The sequence below is a fragment of the Octopus bimaculoides genome, chromosome 6 (genome assembly GCF_046866305.1).
Source record: "Octopus bimaculoides isolate indiv1 chromosome 6, ASM4686630v1, whole genome shotgun sequence".
Taxonomy (NCBI): domain Eukaryota; kingdom Metazoa; phylum Mollusca; class Cephalopoda; order Octopoda; family Octopodidae; genus Octopus; species Octopus bimaculoides.
Genome location: NC_142933.1, coordinates 57324039 through 57350377, shown reverse-complemented (window position 1 = coordinate 57350377; position 26339 = coordinate 57324039). Strand labels below are relative to the sequence as shown.

The following is a 26339-nucleotide window of genomic DNA, read 5'->3' as shown; positions in this document are numbered from 1 at the left end:
TATATATATATATATATAAATTATATATATATATATATACATATATAATATATATATATATATATACATATATATATATATATAGATATACATATATATACTATATATAGATATACATATATATATATATATAGATATACATATATATATTATATATAGATATACATATAGATATACATATAGATATATATATATATATAGATATACATATAGATATACATATATATAATATATCATCATCATCATCATCATCATCGTTTAACGTCCGCTTTCCATGCTAGCATGGGTTGGACGATTTGACTGAGGACTGGTGAAACCGGATATACATATACTATATATATATATATATAGATATACATATATATATATATATATATATATATATAGATATACATACATATATATATATATATATATATATATATATTGTTGTACTTGGGGATGGTCATATTGCCAGTTTAGCCAATAAAAACACACGCACTGTATATTTGGTGTTATTTTTTTTTTTTTTTTTTTTTTCAGCTTTATATTACATTAATCTTAATCTTAATCTTATTTCGGCCAGAGTTCTTTCGTCACACTTCTGTGACCTCATCAGTGGTCCTTTGTTTCCTTCTTTCTTATGTGTGTCTCACCTTGCTAACTATCAGCCATTTTGTATTTTGTATTCCTATTGTATGTGTCTACGCATGCGTGTCCTTCAATGTGTCTGTGTCTTTTGTAAGTGCATGTGTGTATGGGGAGTGTCTGTATCACCTATATTCTCTGTTAATACGTGTTCGTTTGTATTAGTTTTTATTTATTTATATGTTCATGTGTGTGTGTGTCTGTGTTTTTTTTTTTTTTTTGTGTTTAATTAAATTTTGTTAACGTATGTAGTATTTAATTCCATTTGTTTATCTATGTATTGTATTATACTTTGTTCCTATTATTGGTTTATGGGTAACATGTTGTCACATGCTGTGGTTTGTTAGTGGCATATGTTAGTGTTCCATTCTAGTTTCCTATTCAGGCTAGGTTTCCATTCTATTATGTGTGTAGCTTCAGTAATTTGTCTAAGTGCTGCATCACTGCTATGTGTAGATAAGATTTTAATTTCTATGTTGTTGATTGAGCCTCTATGTTCTTGCTCAGCGTGCTGGTACAGAACTGATGAGTTCTTCCCTTCCTTAAGTTCCCTCCAATGTTCGTTTGCCCGCTCCCCTATACTCCTTGCTGTTTCGCCTACATATGTCTTGTCTTATTTCTGCATCGTCCCTCTGTACATCTTATACTATAGACCACATTTCTGGTTTTGCAGTTCGTTTGTGGGCTAAATCTACATACGATACAGTTCCTATCAGTGCAGGGGGTTCTACTGAAAGGGTATGTTCTACTGATAAGGGATTTGATAGGGTTGCCTGGCCTTTCAACAACCTTAATTCTTAGCTTAAGTTTGTCTAGGGCCCTTCTAAAGCGGTACGCCAGTTCGCCTCTAGGGGGTGGTGTCGACGAACATGACGCTTTGGTACTTGTGGCTATTGTACCATGAGCTTGCCTTCCCTATTTTCTTCTTAGTTCTTTCTATGGTGTTCCATGATTTGCTCCTATAGAGTGGGCAAATCCCATTCCTATCGTTGCGTTTGATTGTTTCAAACTTCTTCATAGCTCCTTTGTAAACCCTGATCCTTTCTTTATGGCTGTAACCCGAGAACTGCATGCGGTGGACGAAATGTTGTATATGTCTCTTTAATTCTGTAGGGTCGCACATGCAGGAGACATTTCGCATTACTCTGACGAGGTCTGCCATCAATATCTTGAATTTGGCATTGTCCGCAATAGCCGAGTTCCGGTGGATCAGGTACTTGGAGGCCATAGGTTTTGTATAGTGTGAATGGAGGATTCTGGTTTTATTGTTCTTAGTTTCTAGCCAGAGTTCAGTATCTAATACAGGTAATCTATGGTTAGGGTGTTTAGTAGGGTAGTCTATTGTAACTCTAATACTCTGGTGGATGGAGTTAGCTATTTGCTGGATGCTCTCCATAGTCTTAGTTTCTATTTCTATTTCAGGGGTACTCTCTTGTGGGGGTGTCTTTACCACTAAGTTGATATCATCGACATATCGAGAGTACACATTTACGAGTATGGAGTTCTGTGTCAGGCGTTCCTTAAGCCTTCTGTCCCACCATACCATGAAAAGGTTGGCCACATCACCGGCGATACTAACCCCGATGGCTGCCCCCTCGTCCTGGGCGTATAATTTGTTGTTAAATTTAAAGGTGTGGCCTTTTAGGGTGACCTTTATACTAGCTCCTAGTGCATGTGCGATCATTTTATTTACCTGGTGGATATTAGTGGGGGTCCGTATGGCTCTGGTCCATCCACTCCATCTCTCTATAGGGGTCTTCCTAGCCATAGAGGTAATTGTGGGTGGTCTACCTCTTAGACGTCTACTAGGGCAGAAATCTCTAAGGTCGTATCTATCTAGATATGCATCGTCATATGTCAATCTAAGTAGGAGGCCCAGTTCTTCTGTGTTGACTTTTTGGAACTCTACTTCGCTCTCGTTGATCATTTCCACGCACTTTTCCACTGCAAAATCCACGTCGATAGATGGGTATAGTGATACCACATCCATGCTACCCACTATACACCCTGTCAGGTTGCAAGTGTTGTTGCAGTCGTTGATCCTGCTGAGGAGATCTTCCGTGCTGTCACAGACATCAGGTGACATCTGGATTATGGGGCGTATGATCATTGAGAGGAAGTAGGAGATCCTGTAGTTACTGGCGACATTCGCTCCACAGACTGGTCTTGTTGGTGGTCCCACTACAGGATTAGTTGTTACTTTGTGGTCCTTACGGAGCCCATACAGCGTCGGGATATCATTGTTCCAGGCTTGGAAGTTGTTGGCTGTGCGCTTCTGGGGTCTAAGGACAATTGTCCACATCAATTGTCCTTAGACCGAAATAAGATTAAGCCGAAATAAGATTAAGATTAAGATTAATGTAATATAAAGCTGAAAAAAAAAATAAATAAATAAATAAACACCAAATATACAGTGCGTGTGTTTTTATTGGCTAAACTGGCAATATGACCATCCCCAAGTACAACAACATCTGTTTCAACACACGATTTCACATAAAAAATCTTGCAAAACAAATATGTATATATATATATATATAGATATACATATAGATATACATATATATATAGATATACATATAGATATACATATATATATATATATATATATATATATATATATATATATATATATATATTGTAATATATATATATATATATATATATATATATATATATATATATATATATATATTACAATTGAAAGGGTAAAGGTTTATCAATTTATCAATTTATTAATAAATCAACAATTAATAATTTTACCAAGCCCTTCGGTATGTAAACACTGGTATATATATATATATATATATATATATATATACATATAGATATATATATATATATATATATATATACATAGACATATAGATATACATATATATATATATATATATATATATATATATATACATATAGATATACATATATATATATATATATATATATATATATACATATATATATATATATATATATATATATATATAGTGTGGACTGATGAGTGCATACAAGCGGAAGAATTCATTCTATATATACATATATATATATATATATATATTACAATTGAAAGGGTAAAGGTTTGTCAATTTATTAATAAATCAACAATTAATTATTTTACCAAGCCCTTCGGTATGTAAACACTGGTATATATATATATATATATATATATATATATATATATATATATGTATATATAGAATGAATTCTTCCGCTTGTATGCACTCATCAGTCCACACTAGATGTCATAATCAAAAACCATTGTGGAAAGGCTGATAATGATGGAGAGGAAGAAAAGGAAAAAACACCCGGAAGTCTCTCTGACCCAGTGGCTCCTCAAAAGAATGGCTCACCCACTGCTGTGAACGACCAGGCAGAAAAGGATAGTGGAACCAAGGAAGCAGCAAATAGAAGCCCCTCTGTACCAGTGGGCTTACAAAGGAAGGAGCCCTCACCCCAATAGATAACCAGAGGAAAACAGTACCCACAAGAAAAGGAAGAACAAAAAGTAGAAAAGCCCAAAGTGGATCCAATGCCAACCAAGACACCAAAGGAAAGAAGAAATCTGGAAGGCACCCAAATACTTGCAAATTTTACCTGCAAGGCAAAAACTGCCGGTTTGCCCACTCGACACCCTGCCAAAACTACAAAGGTTTAAAGGACAAAAACTTACCTGAGGAAAGATGACAGATGTCCCCAAGGAGAAGATTCAAGGACGTGCGCTCTTCAGAAATCATACGCAACGCAGCAGCTGAGCAAGAGTCTTTTTTGTGCATGGCGCAAAAGATTGTGCAGCAGCTGACGTGGCTACAACAAGCACAGACGAGGAACCTTGCCCCCCACTGCGCAAGACCACCACAGTCAATGGACATGGGATGGCCTCCCCTAACGCCTGCACAGGCATCACGCCAATATTTTTACTAAATATTGGGGGCCTGTTGCATTACAATAATAAAAGCAAAATTTCTTTCCTGGGAGACCTTGCTGCATGCAATCAAGCCCTATGCATAGCACACTCGTGGAAACTCACCTCAGCCCTGATATAGAGGATGCAGAAGTACACGTACCAAAATATGTCATACTGCAAACAGACAGAAGGGAAAGGAGCCATGCAACCCTCATTTGCACCTCCTGCCGCGAGGTAGGTTCATCTGGGACTCTCGACAGGAAAAGGTCCAGCTTTGATTTAAAAAGCCCTACATCTACTTTGTACAGGTTCCTCAGGCTCTTTGGGAGTATATTAAAAAGCTGTGGGCCCCTGAAACCCAAACTGTTGCAGTAACTGGTCCTGAAGCGCGTTGGCATTGCTGGGATCTTTGGCACTATGCAGTGTCGTCCCGTTCTGGCATTGGTGTCTTTTATGTGCCTCCCGCACAAGAGCCAGTCCAGGGGCACTGGCAACGATCTCGCTCGAAAACCCTACGAAGGCCAGTCAGGCGGTACTGGCAACGGTCACACTCAAAATGGTACATCTTATGTGCCACCCGCACAAGAGCCAGTCCAGGGGCACTGGCAACGATCTCACTTGACTTGCCGGGTCTTCTCACGCACAGCACATTTGATAGAAGTTGTTTCCTGTTTGTTTACAGTGTTTATTGCACCTGAACATCTACCACATACAAAAACTAACTTCGTAGTTAATCTGCCTTTGATATTGCTGCACCTCTTATGTGTCCATAGCTTGCACCGGGTACATCTTATAGAGTTACTACCTACTCCTTTTCTACATACTGAGCAGGACCATCTACCTGAAGGGGTTTGTGTTTTATCTACCTTCCTACTTATTAGGATTTTGGTTTTTGCTAGGTTGACTCTAAGGCCCTTCGATTCTAGTCCTTGCTTCCACACCTGAAACTTCTCTAGTTCTGATAGTGACTCCGCAATTAGTGCAAGGTCATCAGCATAGAGGAGCTCCCAGGGGCAACCTGTCTTGAATTCCTCTGTGATCGCCTGGAAGACTATGATAAATAGGAGGGGGCTGAGGACGGAACCATGGTGGACCCCTACCTCTACCCGGAATTCATTACTGTACTCATTTCCAACCCTCACCTTACTGGCAGCATCTCTGTACATGGCTCGCACAGCTCTCACTAACCATTCTTCTATCGCAAGTTTCCTCATTGACCACCAGATAAGGGATCGGCGGACTCTGTCAAAGGCTTTCTCCATGTCAACGAAGGCCAGGTACAGAGGTTTATCCTTGGCTAGATATTTCTCCTGCAGCTGTCTCACTAGAAATATGGCATCAGTGGTGCTTTTACCTGGCACGAACCCAAACTGCATCTCATCTAAATTGATTTGCTCCCTAATTATTGATGCCTCTATATATATATATATATATACACAATGTATTTACTATTATATACATTATATATATACTATATATATATATATATATATATATATATATGTGTGTGTATATATATATATATGTATATATATATATACAATATATTTATATACAATATGTGAATATATTTACAATATATATATATATATATATATATATATATAACATATATATAATGTATATATATAATATATATATACAATATATATATACAATGTATATATATAATATATATATATACAATATACAATATATATATGCAATATATATATATATATATATATATATATACACACTATATACAATATATATATATATATATATATACACTACATACTATATATACAATATATATACACACTATACAATATACATATACTATATATATACAATATATACATGCTATATATATATACAATATATATATACACAATGTATATATATACACAATATATGTACATATATATATATATATATATATATATATATATATATATATATATTTTAATTTTTTCCATATATTAATATTATCTTGGCTGAAAAACTGTGATAATGCAAATATGTTAACAGTTCCTTGGGTAGCAAAAATCACACAAAAACTGGGATATTATACACAGTTAATGAGTAGAAATTCCATGTTAAAGTGATGTATTTTGAGTAGATATAAAGAATAATAATAAATGGAGCAATAAGTTCCTTTAATTCTTACATATGTTTCAAAAATTATGTGCACACTACTTCAAAGAAGTGAGAGATGCTGGTATATACACATAAATTCATCGTCAGGGAACCATATAACAAATGCAAGACTTCCGCTGAATGCTAAGGTTACTTATGAGTAATAACACTATATAGCTAAGTTTAAACGACAGTTAGAAACAAGAATGCTACTTTACAGTGATCTGTTTAGGGAGAGAGGCTATGAACGCTATACTAAGAGTTTAAATTAGAAGAAGACACAATGAACTGCAGAAAAATTTAAAAGTTAATAATAATGGTAATAAAAATTTTTTTTGTAATTGGAAGGAGAAAGGGAGAGAATCCAATGAATTCTTTATATACTACTGATTGTGTAAATAAACGTTTATAAGGAAGGAAAATTAAAGATGGATTGTAAATATGATTAATTCACCATAATATTGTATCATATTAAGTTGCAGTAATTAACCTAAATGGATCTTTTTTAAAACGGGGGCCACATTTTTCATTAATGTTTTACGTAGTGTTTTTGGTACCGAAAGACTTTCAAACTTCGTATACTTACCTATTTTGTGTTATAGAACAGAAAAATATTTTTGTATTCGAATTTATTTCATGTAAAAAATTGTCTTATTTCGATAATTTCAACCAATCACTGACGTCCATTCAGCCGATATACATTAAGTGCCGACTACATAAACAAACGATTCTTCGTTTTATTTGCATTTTTCATTTTAAATTTGCTTTAACCCTAACCCTAACCCTAACCCTAACCGTAGGGTTAGGGTTAGGGTTAGGGTTAATTGTTTCAGAATCGTTTGTTTATGTAGTCGGCACTTAATGTATATCGGCTGAATGGACGTCAGTGATTGGTTGAAATTACAGAGATACGACAACTTTAACATGGAATAATTTATGGATTTCTTTTTTTTTAAAGAAGATTAAGAGAAAAAGATGTTTTATATGACACATTCTACCAGTGTTCCAAGTTTCAAAGTGTTTCGTTAATGAAAAATGTGGCCCCCGTTTTAAAAAAGATCCACCTAAATAAATGGCAATACACGATACAAAACTATAAAGTGATGAAATAATAAGAATAAACATGCGTATGATAACAAAATTGATAGTATATATGTGAATATATACAAGTATACTTACAACGCTACGAATATAACTTTTCGGGGATAAACTTGCTGAACCATTTAGAGAAGGAGAAAGTGTAAACAACTGGCATTGGAGTTAGATATAATTGTTATTTTAGATATTATAATGTTATTATTCTCATTGTTGTTGTTATTATTATTATTATTATTATTATTATTATTATTATTATTATTATAAATGTAAAAATAAATTTATTATTATTATAATTACTATTATTGTTATTGTCTAAAGTTGAATAAAAATAAATACAAAGTGGGGTGATTGTTCATACCACATGTAAAGTGGTTGTCAACTAGTGAGTATGTTGGTAGGTGAAATAAATAAATAAATAATATAACTAAAATTAGTAAAAAGGATGAAATTAATGAAACGAGCTGAAGGTGTGTTTCCTCCACTGCTGTCATCTGTATGCTCTCTGTGTTATCTGGTTCACTAAATTATTCTTGGAGAACAGAATGTGGAATAGCTCCAAGTTACAGAGAGGACAAAAATCTTTAACCCTTGTTGTAGGGTATTGAGGTAGCCAGTATTGACCATTCCAAAGAAAATTGTTTAGTGCAGTCCTTAAGTTTCCAGATTAACTTACTAAGACCGGTACTATTATTTTTATTCCTATCCCTAAAGGATGAGTAATGGTTAGAGATTCTCTTAGAGACCTGCGACAAAGAGCAACCAATATAATGCGAGACCTCTGTGTTAGTCGTTACCTTACATTGATAAACCACATTTTTGGTCCTAGCATTCACACTTAAAAACTTGATTCTATTACAATTAGATTCCGAGATACTAATCTTATTGTTGTGAAAGTTATTGTTATATTTACTAATGTTGTACATATTACCTATATTTTTATCTAAATATCTATTGCTACCATATGAGTGTGTTGAATTACTGGAGTAATTGTTATTATTATAATTATTATTATTATTATTATTATCATCATCATAATTGGTATGGCTGACTAGAGATGAATCTAAAAGTCTAAAATTATGGGAAGATATTATTTGTAACATATTTTTTGTATTACAAAACCCAAATCTAACCTTATGTGAGTTGATGATTGGGTAATAGTGAGAACCCCTAGGAAAGTTCCTATTCACCGCGTCGCGGAACTGCAAAACCAAATTGGATTTAACTTTTTCCCAAATGGGACAATGAACCAGATGTTGTCATCAGATCTAGGTGCAGTGTTTGTATAGCTAAATAAATTAAGTTTTTTTGTTTTTATTAAGGTGTTTAGAGTCGGTTAAGCCTCCTCTTTTATGTGAATGATTATAAGTAGGTGCCACTTTCTCAGTTAAGTGGGAAGAAGGGGAAGAAATAGAATTGAGTTTATCCTGCTGTACAAAAGACGAAAGATCACTAAATGAATTGATGTATCTTACCTTGTCTTTGTAATCTGCCTTCAATAAGGCTGAATTATAAAAGTCAGCCTCTTTATTGAAAATGTGGGAGTTAGAGGAGAGTTTAGAAAGTCTGAGTGCAATACTCTTAACTAAATTACTGGTGGTAGACCTTGGATGGTTATTAAAAGGGCTTATGCACCTAAGATTCGTTGATGGTTTATGGAAAGGAAAGTGTGTGTTGCTATGTAAGTCTAAAGTTACATCTAGGAAGTTGGCTACGGAGACCTCATCCTCAAATACGATGCCAAAACCCATTCTCCAGAAGAATCTAGCTAATCTATTTTTAACGTTTTGGATGTGCTGAGTAGTGACATTTTGGAGGTATAGCAGACAATCATCTCTGTATAGACCTCCATTAATATTTGGGAATTGGTCTGCCAGTTCATACAATATATACGAACAAACTATATCAGCTATTTGAGCTGAGTCTGAACTTCCCATAGGAACGTTGAAAGCCTCTGGAGCATCCTTATGAATCCATAGCTTATTGTTAAATTTTATAATTGATTTTCGAGCCGCTAATATTACACTACTTTTGTCCCTAGAAAGACCTTCCTTATTATGGGTGAACCAAAGTGCTTAACACTCGGACACACACGCTCTCACTCGCTCACGGGCAGCATTGCCAGCGGAAGCTGCCTCCGAAGCGTCGGCATGCTGTCTGCTCACTATGAACCGCTCTCTCTCTCTCTCTCTCTCTCGCTTGTTTGCTTACTAATCACTGCTACGACCTTACTCAACCGCGTTCGTAACACACAGACACACACACTCGAGGTCGGTATCACCTTCGAGACGACGGCCTTTAGATCGTGCTGGTGGAGGCCTGCCGCCGATGCGTCTGCTGACTCTTTGCTCGCTCCCAGCGACGTCGCTCGCTTCCTTCTCACTCGAACCAACTCCTTATCCGTGTCGACCGCGTGTCTTTGCGTGCTTAACACACGGACACACACACTCGCTCGCTCGATCCGAACGACGTCGCTAATCGCTTTGCTTGCCTCGACTTACAACTATCCTCCACTGCTCGATGCAGAGAGTGTAGAGAGTGATAGTTACTCCTGCTGTTTGCCCGCGCTTAGCGCGACGGGCGTGTCCCGCTCTTCGCAACCAACTCGCTCAATTAACACATTAAAATTAAAATAAAATTTATGCTGCATTAAATAAAAAATAAAAATTTTACAACAGACTATCTACAACATGCATATATACATCAAAATACACAGATGCATACGTACAGATAATATACGTATATAGGCATATATTTGTAAGACATAAATACATGTATACATGTATGCACGCAATCATGTTCACATATGAAAATTATTCAGTGTTGGGTCAGGCAAGTGTATTTTAAACTTATGGAGCTGGGGAAGTAAGGGGTGGAGATGAGTAATGTATAGATAAAGGACGTTACTAATGTAGAAAGGGAGAAAGCATGGTTTTCGTGAGGAAAGAAAGAAGGTAGTGGAGCACTACAAATGCACATAAAATTGGATTACATATATGTGTATACAAAAATGTATATTAGCATCACGTATACAGACATATATAGAAATATGTACGCGAATACACACAAATATGATTGTATACATGCGTACGCACACATTCAAACATGTATATGTATAAGCGCATGAGCGCACATTCTCATATGTAGCGTAGGCACACACACGTGAATATATATATGTGTAAATATAAGCATACACTCTTACCCACGCATATACAAAGATGCACACACACGAAACTATGTATGTATGTGCAAAAGTATAAACATAAACATAGACACACACATACGAATACATATGCATTGCTACAATACAGACATCCACATAAAACAAACTTTTAGGTCCTAACATATATATGCAGACAACTTTTTTAAGAAATTGCTGAGTGTATTAATAGCAAAAATTGGGCAAAATACATTCAAAATAGAATCCAATATATCGAACCATCGATAAAACCGGTTAAATTTGTTTACTAAATATTTTTAAATAATTTTTAAAAAAAATGAAAATAAAATAATATAAAAAACAAGAAAACTATGTCGAAGGCTTTCTTAAAAAACGTAGGCATCTATACAATATTCTTGCAATGCAATGTAAATCTTGTATAATGAGGTACAAATCCAATAGTGAGATTGCAAACTGGTATATCGAAGTTTGATAAGCTGAAAAAAGTTATTTTGTAGCTCTCAGTTAGTAGCTGGGGTTGCTATGTATGGGAATAAAAATTCAAAATGGAGTAGATAAAATCGAGTCTACACACGTTTCATAGCTAGCAGAACCTCGGAAGTAGTAATTAACCAAATCTTTATACATTTTTATTTTTATTTCTACATTCATTCTCCTATTTTCCTATATACTCCTTATTTGCTTCCTTTTTCCAAAATAACTCCTCATATTGAACTCTATTATTTCTCTTTATTTAACCAACGCACATCGTCTCTGATGAAGGGATATCCCTGATATTCCAGAAACAGCTGTAAGACTAAGGTTCACTCTATAAATGTTCTGAAAATTCCACAGTCTTGGCTTTGTTGTCTCATTTTATTTAAAATATACATGCTCATACAAGACCCGCATTAGACCTCTCACTTGTATCATTATCGAACTGAGAGTTTAACTATGGTCCTTCCATAGTACTTACATTGTGCTACCTGCTACTTTAGGTCTTCTGGATACCAATACCTCCTATATATATATATATATATATATATATATATATATATATATATATATATATATAAATACATACAGTGTACATTTAAACACATAAGAGAGATGTCCTTAATAGGATACCTAACTCGCTAGAAGGAGCAGTCAAACTTCAAACCACAATTAGGGGTAATTTCGAAAGGAGATGAAAAATAAAAACATTTACCATCTATTTCTTGAACCATGGTTTCAAGCTAAATAGCTAATTGTGGTTTGGAGTTTGACCGCTCCTTCTAGCGGGTTAGATGTCCTATTATGGACATCTCTCTTATGTGTTTAAATGTACAGTGTATGTATTTATATGAATAATATATAGTCTATTGACTAGTTTTTTCTTCTCGCTAGACCACTGGTAGCAAAAAGAATTTCTAAATTTTTTTGCTACCCTGAGATTTATTAATAAATATATATATAGTTGATCTGATTAGTTAAGACAAATGTTAAATGTTAGCAAATATACACAAACAAAATAAAGGTTTTAAAAATAAACAGCTTGCAAAATAGTAAGGGTGTATTTATCTTTTTTATAACTGTCTCCTATAAAATAAGAATAGACGGAATCTTGAAGTTTGATTTATTTATCTAATGTGAAGATGGTAATAGTATACTTTGAAAGCTACAGTTAAATAGCTTCATCATTTTCTTCTTTGGAAATATTATGCAATGTTTAATTGATTTTAGGTTTATCCTTTCCATTTATTACATCATCTATTTTTTACATTGTATTAAAACCTATATTTTAAAATCTAATTTTATAAGCTACTTTGTGTTCAGAAAATCTTCTCTTTAGCTCACTCTCAGAGTCTTATGTTTTTCATGGTTACTCTCTACTTTAGCTATTTTTGGATTATGAAAAAGCTAGTCTAAAGTCAAACCCATTTGCAAGTCATAGTGGAATGAGTTGTATGCAGAGTGAACATATTTATAGCATTTAAGAATAAACATGTCCATTCTCAAAACATCAATTAAGAAAATATCTTTCAGCTATCAAGCTAATGAAGAAACTTAAGTAGGTAAATATAATAGTCAAATTTTCCTCGGTAGGAAAACAAACTTACTGCCTTTAAAATAGGGACCTTATGTTGAAGTCTTGAAAGACTTGATCTTAATATAGCTTATAGTAAAAACAAAATGGCTCAGTTTACTTTAACGAGCTGTTATGTGAAACTCAAACAGAACAGGACTACAGCATCAAGTATTCTCAACGATTTAATGGTTTATATTTGCTATTTTCTCTTGTGTGGTATGTTTTCTTTTTGTTATAATCACACATGAATTTTTTTGTTTTGTCTTTCATTATCTATTAATTAACCTTTATTAATTTTATTTAATCTTATATTTATGAATGCATTTCATTTCAGCTGTTTTTTTTTCTTTCTTTCTTCTCTTTCTAAATAGTACTAGTTTAACACTCTGGCATAAATGGAACACTGTAAAAAGAAAAGCAGACAAACGTTTTTATCCAGTAATGAAAATGATGAATTAATTATGATTAGATTATAATGACTAATGTTATATGAATTCCTTGATAAATACAACATGTCTACATGTATTAATTCTAGTTTTATCTACAGTTGAATGAGTGAATTGAATATTTCAATCAATTTAATAATGTGAATTAATTAAAACAATATCATTAAATTTTACAGGAGTCAGATGGAGAAACATTCCAGGGTTTCATCAAAGTAACTTTGAATTTGATTCGACCAATCACAATGTCTCTTGGTGCACGACCACCTTCCATTTATGAAGTACTCACTCGAGAGCACATTGTGGAGCAAAATACCCAATCTATTTCATTCTACATGCCTCGAGATACTGTTAAATCTATCCATGTAGATAGGTAAGCTTTTTCTGATGTAATTTTAAACTATTCTAACTTTTTTCTCTTTCATTTCACAAAAAGAAAAACAGTAATTTTTTGTCTAAAGCTAAAATTAGTTTGTGTTGTGTCTATGGAGAATCATTATTGCCAATATTATTAAAACATGTACTGGTTCAATTCTACTCCTTTATTATTTGTCTATTAGTTAAATATCCAACTGCCTAATCGATTAATTGTTTAACTTGGTTAAACAGTGAGTTATTTGTTTTTTTTTTGTTTTTTGTTTTTTTGTGTCAAAGCTCTTTCATTGCTATTTGAAACCTTTTCAATGACTATTCTCTTCGTGATTATAGAGGCTGCATTTGTCTGTCTGAGATCTTGTTCCATACATGTGTGCTTGCATATAATTTGTATGTATGTATGCATTTATATTGTGTGTGTGTATATATGTATATATATATTTATATTATATATATATATATATGTATTATATTTATATTATATATATATATATGTATTATATTTATATTATATATATATATATGTATTATATATATATGATATATATATATATTATTTATATTATATATATATATATGATATATATATATTATTTATATTATATATATATATTATTTATATTATTTATATTATATATATATATTATTTATATTATATATATATGATATATATATTATTTAATTTATATTATATATATATTATTTATATTATATATATATATATATATATATATATATATATATATTATGTATATATATATATATATATATATATATGTATATATATATATATATATATATATTATGTATATATATATATATATGTATATATATATATATATATATATATATATATATATATAATATATATATATAATATATCAATTTTATATATATATTATATATATATATTATGTATATGTATGTTATCATCATCATCATCATCGTTTAACGTCCGCTTTCCATGCTAGCATGGGTTGGACGATTTGACTGAGGACTTGTGGACCAGGGGGAAACACCAGGCTCCAATCTGATTTGGCAGAGTTTCTACAGCTGGATGCCCTTCCTAACGCCAACCACTCCAAGAGTGCCACCAGCACGAGGGCCAGTCAGGCAGTACTGACGACGGCCATGCTCGAAATGGTGTATTTTATGTGCCACCTGCACAGGAGCCAGTCCATCGGCACTAGCAACGATCTCGCTTGAATGTCTTTTCACGTGCCACTGGCACAAGTACCTCAGAGGCGACGTTGGTAACGATCAACGGCTACGCTCAAAATGGTGTATTTTACGTGCCACCTGCATAGGGGCCAGTCCATTGGCACTGGCAACGATCTTGCTCGAATGTCTTTTCACGTGCCACTGGTAACGATCATGCCGGTGCTATTTATGTGCCATCAGCACGGATGCCAGACAGCTGCTCTGGCAATGATCACGCTTGGACAGTGCTCCACTGGTACAGGTGCCATCACAATTTCGCTTTCGCTTGCCCCAACAGGTCTTTACAAGGAGAGTTTAGTGTCCAATGAAGGAATGTTACACGTAAGTTGGCTGGCTACATCCCTGGTAGAGGCCTTGGATTTTGGTCTCACTTGGCTTGCCGGGGTCTTCTCACGCAGGTCACGGTCACAAGTCATTGCCTCGGTGAGGCCTAATGTTCAGAGGTTGTGCTTCACCACCACATCCCAGGTCTTCCTAGGCCTGCCGCTTCCACAGGTTCCCTCAACCGCTAGGGTGTTGCACTTTTTCACGCAGCTATCCTCAGCCATTCTCGCCACTTGTCCATACCAGCGCAATCGTCTCCCTTGCACACCACAACTGATGCTTCTTCTGTTCAACTTTTCTCTCAAGATACTTACACTCTGTCCACTCTGTCGGGTATGCACACTGACATTACTTATCCATCGGAGCATACTGGCTTCATTCCTTGCAAGCTTACGCATGTCCTCAGCAGTCACGGCCCATGTTTCACTGCCATGTAGCATGGTTGTTCGTACACATGCATCATACAGTCTACCTTTTACTCTGAGTGAGAGGCCCTTTGTTGCCAGCAGAGGTAAGAGCTCTCTGAACTTTGCCCAGGCTATTCTTATTCTAAGCAGCTACACTTTCAGCGCACCCACCTCCACTACTAACTCGGTCACCCAAATAGCGGAAGCTATCAACTACCTCTAGTTTTTCTCCCTAGAGTAAGACAGAAGTTGTTTTCTGCATATTTACAGTGTTTATAGCACCTGAACATCTCCCACATACAAAAACTAACTTCCTAGTTAACCTGCCTTTGATATTGCTGCACCTCTTATGTGTCCATAGCTTGCACTGGGTACATCTTATAGAGTTTCTACCTACGCCTTTGCTACAGATCGAGCAGGGCCATCTACCTGAAGGGGTTTGTGTGTTGTCTACCTTCCTACTTATTAGGACTTTGGTTTTAGCTAGGTTGATTCTAAGGTCCTTCGATTCTAGTCCCTGCTTCCACACCTGAAACTTCTCCTCTAGTTCTGATAGTGACTCAGCAATTAGTGCAAGGTCATCAGCATAGAGGAGCTCCCAGGGGCATCCTGTCTTGAATTCCTCTGTTATCGCCTGGAGGACTATGATAAATAGGAGGGAGCTGAGGACAGAACCTTAGTGGACCCCTACCTCTACCCGGAATTCTTCACTGTACTCATTGTCAACCCTCACCTTACTGACAGCTTAGCTCTCACTAACCATTCTTCTCTCCCAAGTTTCCTCATTGACCACCAGATAAGGGATCGGGGGATCCTGTCAAAGGCTTTCTCCATGTCAACGAAAGCCAGGTACAGAGGTTTATGCTTGGCTAGGTATTTCTCCTGCAGCTGTTTTACCAGAAATATAGCATCAGTGGTGCTTTTCCCTGGCATGAACCCAAACTGCATCTCATCTAAACTGATTCGCTCCCTAATTAGTTGGGCTATGACCCTCTCCATGACTTTCATTACCTGATCTAACAGCTTGATACTTCTGTAATTATTTGTATCTAAAGCGTCACCTTTACCTTTGTAGCAGTTGACTATGGTGCTGCTATACCAGTCATTGGGTATGACTCCTTCGTGTATCACTTGGTTTGCAATACAGGTGACTAGGCTATAGCCGACACTGCCAGATATTTTGAGCATCTCTGCAATGATTCCTGATGGGCCGGGGGCTTTCCCTGTCTTCATACTCTTGATCGCTTTATCTACTAAGGTACTGTCAATTAGGATAGCTCGTCCCTCTGTTGGGTCAACATGCGACAGACTCTCTTCCTCCTATTCATTCTCTTTATTAAGTAGCCTTTCATAGTGGTGTCTCCAGACTTCTCTCTTTGCAGCCTCGTTTAGTGAAAGTGTACCATCATCCATGCGAACACATTTCTCATCTGCAACATCACGATTCTCTCTCACAGACTGTCTTGCAACATAAAATACTTCGTCTTTGGTCCTCATGGCGCAGAACATTGGCAAATGTTTTCTTATCTGCTTCCCCTCTGGCTAAATAAACCTGTCGCCTAGCTTCCCTTCTGGCAGTCTGATACAATTCCCTGCTACCACCGTTCTTCCAGTCCTTCCAAGCCTGTTTCTTTTGTCTAATAGCCCTGTCAACAACATTGTTCCACCACCACGTTACTCTGGATCGAGAGGGGACTTTACACCAGCCACAGATCTGGTCGGTGGCTCTCAGCAGGTTGTCCTGCAGAAACCTCCAATTGTCTTCCACATTGTATGATGCTATATCCCCTTCTATTTTGTCAAATGCTTCAAGTAACATGTCTCTAAATCTCTGTCCATTTGCAGGAACTTTAAGCTTCCGCACCCTTCTCCTCCAAGCTGGTCTACTTCTGAGCACCCATTTTGCCTTGATCCCGAAGTCGCTAACTATTAATCTGTGTTGAGGGGTACATTCTTCGTCAGAGAAGGTTTTGGCATTTATAAACAGTCCTCTTTCCCTATTTCTGGCGAGGATATAATCGATTTGGCTAGAGTGTCTGCTGGATCAGTAGGTGACTAGGTGACAGGCAGATTTCCTGAAGTTGGTATTGCAAACCACAAGATCGTTTGCATCACAGAACTCCAGCAATCTGGTTCCTTCCTCATTGCGGGAACCGAAGTCATAGCCTCCATGTACGCCATGGAAGCCTCCTGCATGACGTCCAGCATGACCATTGACGTCACCAGCCACAAAGAGAAGGTCCCTGTCAATTGTCAATGAGGTAGTTTGCAAGAGGGTGTCGTAGAATTGGTCTTTCAGCCCATCCGGTAGCCCTGGTTGAGGGGCATAGGCAGAGATGATGAAGCACTAGTCTAATCTTAAGTACTCTGTCACATACTCTGACTACCTCGATTACCTTATCAACCCATTTCTCTGCTAGAAGTATTCCCACAACCCCAACCCCATCAGTGTTCCCTGCCCAGAAAATCTTGTACCTGTGTTCTTTGCTTGTGAGGAACCTTGCAGAACCTCCTCTCCATCTTACTTCTTGGATGCAACACAAATCTACGAGTTTCCGTTCAAGCATCTCAACACTCTCACCAGACCTACCTTTCAGCGTGCCGATGTTGAGAGTGCCAATCCTGACGGTGTGGGCCTGTGGCCTGGAATGGGGGAAAGTAGTGTTGTGTACCTGAAAAGAAAGCTTGCATTTAGCAGAATTCATAAACAAAACAATACTTACAACCTGCATACATTACACAATCTTTATGCGCTGCCTAAGGGTAGGGGAGGGGATGGTGTGAAGCCTCTAGGAGTGTTCCGGGAGACAACCGAGGATGACAGGATATGAACTTCTGGTACAAGTGGAAGGGGTGGGAGGGCGGGTGTACCACCAGCCAAGAGAACTACGTCGTAATTCTGTCAGCAGAATTAGGAGAGACTGCTTATAGAGAGCTAGGGTCCTGCAGGAATTGAGGATAGAGAGGAGGACAGAGAAAGAGTGATTCAGAGAGAGATGGGCACAGAGAGAGATGGGCACAGAGAGAGAGGGCCAGGCAACTAGTACATCACGCGGAATGAATAATTCTTTGGGCTTTTTTTAGAACAAAATTGAAGACAGCAGTGCTTAATCATAAGTTTTAAATGCTTAAACATATTTGAGAGACAGCAATGCTTAAATCGTAATTCTAAAGGAAGGCAAGGAGCGAACAGTAACATAGTTGAAAGAGACAGCAAAAGCTTAAATCGTAATTTTAAAAGGAGCAATAAACTTGAATAAAGTAAAGAAAGAAAATAAATAAGCATGAATTTAAGACAAAAACGGGGTTCAAGTGATTTACATGGAAAGAAATAGATAGATAAAGGAGATCAGATGGGGCGGGAAATATGTAGGGTGTACATAGAATAAAATTTCTTCACTGTTCATATTTTGGAGAACTTCGTCGTAATTCTGTCAACAGATAGATATATATATTATATATATCATATATATCTATATATTATGTATATATATATGTTATATATATATTATATATATATGTAATATATATATATATATGTATATATATATATATATATACTCTCTTTTACTCTTTTCAGTCATTTGACTGTGTAAGTGCTTGAGCACTGCCTTTAGTCAAGCGTATCGACCTCAGGACTTTTTCTTTGGAAGCCTAGTACTTATTCTATTGTTCTCTTTTGGCGAAGCGCTATGTTACAGGGACGTAAAGACGCCAGCATCGGTTGTCTAGAGATGTTCGTGGGACAAACACAGACACACAAACATATACACATATATACGACGGGTTTCTTTCAGTTTCCATCTGCCAAATCCACTCACAAGGCTTTGGTCGACCCGAGGCTATAGTAGAAGACACTTGCCCAAGGTGCCACGCAGTGGGACTGAACCCGGAACCATGTGGTTGATAAACAAGTTACTTACCACACAGCCACTCCTATGCCTATATATATATATGTATATATATATATATATATATATTATACATGTATATATTGCATATATATATATTATACATGTATATATTGCATATATATATATTATATATGTATATATTGTATATGTATATATTGTATATGTATATATTCTATATGTATATATTATATATGTATACATTATATATGTATATATAATATATATATATATACACTCCCGCGCTTATATATAATATATATTATATATAGGCGCGGGAGTGGCTGTGTGGTAAGTAGCTTGCTTACCAACCACATGGTTCTGGGTTCAGTCCCACTGCTTGGCATCTTGTGCAAGTGTCTTCTATTATAACCTCGGGCCGACCAATGCCTTGTGAGTGGATTTGGTAGGCGGAAACTGAAAGAAGACCATCGTGTATATGTGTTTGTCCCCCCAACATCGCTTGACAACCGATGCTGGTGTGTTTACGTCCCCGTAACTTTGCGTTTCGGCAAACGAGATCGATAGAATAAGTACCAGGCTTCCAAAGAATAAGTCTTGGGGTCGATTTGCTCGACTAAAGGCGGTGCTCCAGCATGGCCACAGTCAAATGACTGAAACAAATAAAAGAGTAAAAGAGTATGTATATATTCATCATCATCATCATTTAACATCCGCTTTCCATGCTAGCATGGGTTGGACGATTTGACTGAGGACTGGTGCAACCGGATGGCTACACCAGGCTCCAATCTAATTTGGCAGAGTTTCTACAGCTGGATGCCCTTCCTAATGCCAACCACTCAGAGAGTGTAGTGGGTGCTTTTACGTGTCACCCGCACGAAAACAGCCACGCTCGAAATGGTGTCTTTTATGTGCCACCCGCACAAGAGCCAGTCTTGGGGCACTGGCAACGATCTCACTTGGCTTGCCGGGTCTTCTCACGCACAGCACATTTCCAAAGGTCTCGGTCAGTAGTCATCGCCTCGGTGAGGCCCAATGTTCGAAGGTCTTGCCTCACCACCTCAGCCCAGGTCTTCCTGGGCCTACCTCTTTCACGGGTTCCCTCAACTGTTAGGGAGTGGCACTTTTTCACGCAGCTATCCTCATTCATTCTCACCACATGTCCAAACCAGCGCAATCGTCTCTCTTGTACACCACTACTGACGCTTCTTATGTTCAGCTTTTCTCTCAAGATACTTACACTCTGACGGGTATGCACATTTACATTACACATCCAGCGGAGCATACTGGCTTCATTCTTTGCGAGCTTACGCATGTCCTCAGCAGTCACAGCCCATGTTTCACTGCCATGTAGCATGGCTGTTCGTACACATGCGTCATACAGTCTGCCTTTTACCCTGAGTGAGAGTCCCTTTGTCGCCAGCAGAGGTAAGAGCTCTCTATACTTGGCCCAGGCTATTCTTATTCTAGCAGTTACACTTTCAGCGCACCCACCCCCGCTACTAACTTGGTCACCCAGAGAGCGGAAGCTATCAACTACCTCTAGTTTTTCTCCCTGGAATGAGATAGAAGTTGTTTCCTGTTTGTTTACAGTGTTTATTGCACCTGAACATCTGCCACATACAAAAACTAACTTTGTAGTTAATCTGCCTTTGATATTGCTGCACCATATTATATATATGTATATATTATATATATAGGCGTAGGAGTGGCTGTGTGATAAGTAGCTTGCTTACCAACCACATGGTTCCGGGTTCAGTCCCACTGCGTGGCATCTTGGGCAAGTGTCTTCTACTATAGCCTCGGGCCGACCAAAGCCTTGTGAGTAGATTTGGTAGACGGAAACTGAAAGAAGCCCGTCATATATATGTATATATATATATATATGTGTTTGTGTGTCTGTGTTTGTCCCCCTAGCATTGCTTGACAACCGATGCTGGTGTGTTTATGTCCCCGTCACCTAGCGGTTCAGCAAAAGAGACCGATAAAATAAGTACTAGGCTTACAAAGAATAAGTCCCGGGGTTGATATGCTCAACTAAAGGCGGTGCTCCAGCATGGCCGCAGTCAAATGACTGAAACAAGTAAAAGAGTATATATATGTATATATTATATATATGTATATATATTATATATTTATATATTATATATATATATTATATATGTATATATTATATATGTATATATTCAGGAAGTTAGTTTTCGTTTGTAGCAGATGTTCAGGAGCTATAAACACTGAATGTGCAGAAAACAACTTCTGCCATTTTCCAGGGAGAAAAACTAGAAGTGGTTGATAGCTTCCACTATCTTGGTGACCAAATTAGCAGTGGGGGTGGGTGCGCTGAAAGCGTAGCTGCTAGAATAAGAATAGCCTGGGCAAAGTTCAGAGAGCTCTTACTTCTGCTGGCGACAAAGGGTCTCTCTCTCAGAGTAAAAGGTAGATTGTATGACGCATGTGTATGAACAGCCATGCTTCATGGCAGTGAAACATGGGCCGTGACTGCTGAGGACATGCGTAGGCTCGCAAGGAATGAAGCCAGTATGCTCCGATGGATGTGTAATGTCAGTGTGTATACTAGACAGAGTATCAGTACCTTGAGAGAAAAGTTGAACTTACGATGCATCAGTTGTGGTGTGCAAGAGAGACGATTGCGCTGGTATGGTCATGTAGCGAGAATGGATGAGGATAGCTGTGTGAAAAAGTGCCACACCTTAACAGTTGAGGGAACCTGTGGAAGACGTAGGTCTAGGAAGACCTGGGATGACGTGGTGAGGCACAACCTACGAACATTGGGCTTCACCGAGGCGTTGACTTCTGACTGAGACCTTTGGAAATATGCTGTGTGTGAGAAGACCCAGCAAGCCAAGTGAGACCTATATCTATGGCCTCAGCCAGTCCACTTATGCGTACCTTCCTTCATTGGACACTAAACTTCACTTGCGAAGACCTGTTGAGGCAAGTGAAATCGAAATCGAGTTAAATTCGACGACTGGCACCCAGGCCAACACCTTCTCCTTCATTGGACACGAAACTCAGCCTGCGAAGACTTATTGGGGCAAGCGAAATCGAACTCGTGTTAAATTCGACGACTGGCACCCATGCAAATGCCGTCTCCTTAATTGGACACGAAACTCAGCCTGCGAAGACTTATTGGGGCAAGCGAAATTGAAATTGTGTTGGCACCTGTGCCCAGCGTCGCCTTTCTGGCACTTGTGCCTGCAGCATGTGTAAGGACCTTCGAGTGAGATCGTTGCCAGTGCCCCTGGACTGGCTCTTGTGTGGGTGGCACATAAAATACACCATTTTGAGCGTGGCCGTTGCCAGTACCGCCTGACTGGCCTTCGTAGAGATCGTTGCCAGTGCCCCTGGATTGGCTCTTGTGCGGGTGGCACATAAAATACACCATTTTGAGCGTGGCCGTTGCCAGTAGCGCTTGACTGGCCTTCGTGCTGGTGGCACATAATAGCACCCGCTACACTCTGTGAGTGATTGGCGTTAGGAAGGTCATCCAGCTGTAGAAACTCTGCCAATTGGAAATATGGTGTGCGTGAGAAGACCTGGCAAGCCAAGTGAGACCTAAATCTAAGGCCCAGCCAGTCCACTTATGCCAACCTTTCCTTCATTGGACACTAAACTTCACTTGCGAAGACCTGTTGAGGCAAGTGAAACCGAAATCGAGTTAAATTGGACACTAAACTCCACTTGCGAAGACCTGTTGAGGCAAGTGAAATCGAAATCGAGGTAAATTGAACACTAAACTTCCACTTGCGAAGACCTGTTGAGGCAAGTGAAATCGAAATCGAGTGAAATTTGACGACTGGCACCCATGCCAACGTCGTCTCCCTCATTGGACACGAGATTCAGCTTGCGAAGACTTATTGGGGCAAGTGAAATCGAAATCGTGATGGCACCTGTACCCACAACATGTGTAAGGACCTTCGAGTGAGATTGTTGCCAGTGCCCCTGGACTGGCTCTTGTGCGGGTGGCACATAAAATACACCATTTTGAGCGTGGCCGTTGCCAGTACCACCTGACTGGCCTTTGTAGAGATCGTTGCCAGTGCCCCTGGATTGGCTCTTGTGCGGGTAGCACATAAAATACACCATTTTGAGCACGGCTGTTGCCAGTACTGCTTGACTGGCCTTCATAGGATTTTCGTATCGTCTGCATAGCTTGCAAGGGTGGCTATCTGGGCACTTGAGGGCATATCTGAGAGAGCGACTATAAAAAGCAGTGATCCCAAGACAGTGCCCTGTGGAACACCGCTCACTATTTGTGTTTTCATAGAGGTGGCTCCATCAGCTACTACTGCTTGACTTCTATCTTTCAGAAAGTCATGTAACCACTCTCCAAGTTTTCCAGCTATCCCAAGATCACACAGTTTGTGGCATATCATACCTTGATTCACTTTGTCAAAAGCTTTTGCAAAATCAAGGTATATTACGTCCACATTTGAGTTGTTGAGTAACTGCCTCAACATCCAGTCGTAATGTTGTAAGAGCTAGGTCAGGCAGCTCCTACCTGGTCGAAAGCCATGCAGGGTATCACTCAGCAAGTTATTTTCTTCTAAGAATGTGATTAGTTTTCCTCTGACTATCCTTTCCATGACTTTGCTGATGTATGAAGTCAGAGAGATAGGCCTATAGTTTTTGGCATCTGCTCTGCTTCCCCCTTTATGGATTGGGCATATTATTCCCTCCTTCAGCTTGCTTGGCAGTCTACCGTTTGCGAGAAAGCTCTGGAAGAGAATCTGGAGGGGTTTTGCCAGGGCATGCTTACACGATTTGAGGAGGATTGCAGGGAAACCATCAGGACCAGCAGTTAAGTTTGTGTCCACTTCATGTATAGCTAGTAGTACATCTTCGCTAATATCGATGCATTCCAGCGTAACTGCCTCGCTGGTTATAGGGGAGGTGGCAAAGAAGTCCACTGGTTCATTCACTTGTCTGTGTCCCAACGGGGTGGCGAAGACACTTTTGAGCTGGTCATTCAGTACCTCACTGATCCTAGTTGGACTGTCTGTGAGGGAGCCACCCTTTTCGAAGAGGGGTCCTATCTTGCAGCGTACTGAGGCTGTTTCTTTTGCGTTATGAAAGGAGGCCTTTGGGTTTGGCGTAATGTTTTTTTATAACCCAGGCTTCTTTGTCTGCTCTCTCCCTCACATAGGATTGTTGCAGTCTTTTTTCAATTTCTATCAGTGTCGTTTTTAGGCAGGACCTTTTGCTACATTTGGGATGCTGGTTGAGTCGATTTGCAACTTTCGTCCGTCGTCTCACGAGGATCTTCCTCTACTTTGGAATCTTGTTCCTATTTGTTTTGGCCTTGTTCTCTGGGTCATATTTCTGGCATATGGCTTGCACAATAGACATGAAACATTCTAGTTTCATGTCAGTGTCTGGTGTGGAGAGACATTTTGGCCAATCCTCTCTGAGGATCTCTTTCTGGATCAATTTCCAGTCTGCTTTGTGGAAGTTTAGATTGGAGAGATTTCGGGTGCTTACTTTAGGCTGTATGTCTCTGGTTACTTTCAGCCCAAACATAGACAGCTCTATTATGTTGTGATCTGAAACTAATGTCGGCGTCACTTTGACATCGTGAATGATGTCCATATTGTTCGTGAAGCAGAGATCCAGAATGTTATTATGTCTAGTTGGTCTGAGAATAGCTTGCTATATGAATAGGGCATTGGTGAGGTTGAGCAGAAATTCCACCTATGCTAGCTTGCGATCAGTCATTCCTGAGAGTATGAGATCTTCGGGCCATTTGACGTTGGGGAAGTTGAAATCACCCATAAGAAATATGGTCACATGTTGTTCCAGCATTTCTTTAATTCTTGTGAGGCAATCTTCAAATTTGCCTATGTCGTTTGGAGCATCTGGTGGGCAATATGTATTGCATATGACTATATTATGTTGTCTTAAGTATACAATTAGAGTGTCACATACCGAATTTGAGTATGACAGTAAGACCTGGGGTGTGAGGTCGTCACGGATGTATACAGCAACTCCAACATGGCTCCTTTTCCTTCTGTCTGTTCACGGTATGACATATTTTGGTACGTGTACTTCTGCATCCTCTATATCAGGGCTGAGGTTAGTTTACACGAGTGCTATGCAAAGGGCTTCATTGCCTGCAGCAAGGTCTCTCAGGAAAGAAATTTTGCTTTTATTATAATGCAACAGGCCTCCAATATTTAGTAAAAATATTGGCGTGATGACTGTGCAGGCATTAGGGGAGGCCAACCCATGTCTGTTGACTGTGGTGGTCTTGTGCAGTGGTGGGCATTATATATTACCTGTATATATATTAAATATTGTAGATATATATATATATATATATTATATATTATATATATATATTAAATATTATAAATATATATATATTATATATATATATATATTATATATTATATATATATATTAAATATTATAAATATATATATATTTTATATATATATTAAATATTATAAATATATATATATTTTATATATTTATTAAATATTATGAATATATATATATTTATTTTAATTTTATTTAAAGATAAAATATAATCAAGAAAAATTTTATTTATATATTACTTCTATATATTATATACATAGTATATATATATCATCATCATCATCATCATCATCATCATCGTTTAACGTCCGCTTTCCATGCTAGCATGGGTTGGACGATATTTATTTATATATATATATATATTACATATATATATACATGTG

At 37.6% G+C, this 26339-nt stretch overlaps 1 protein-coding gene across 3 annotated transcripts in view; it reads left to right on the top strand.

Annotated features, from left to right (window-relative positions):
* The window catches only part of LOC106878752 (ras association domain-containing protein 5), a 247897-nt gene that overhangs the window by 207643 nt on the left and 13915 nt on the right, over nucleotides 1-26339 (top strand). For 2 of the 3 annotated variants that reach the window (XM_089353948.1, XM_089353949.1), the window contains exon 3: nucleotides 13605-13791. In XM_089353948.1, the coding sequence (XP_089210074.1) occupies nucleotides 13605-13791 (187 nt within the window). Of the gene's footprint in view, nucleotides 1-13597; nucleotides 13792-26339 lie in introns of all 3 variants that reach the window. The other variant, XM_089353950.1, reaches the window with a different exon arrangement.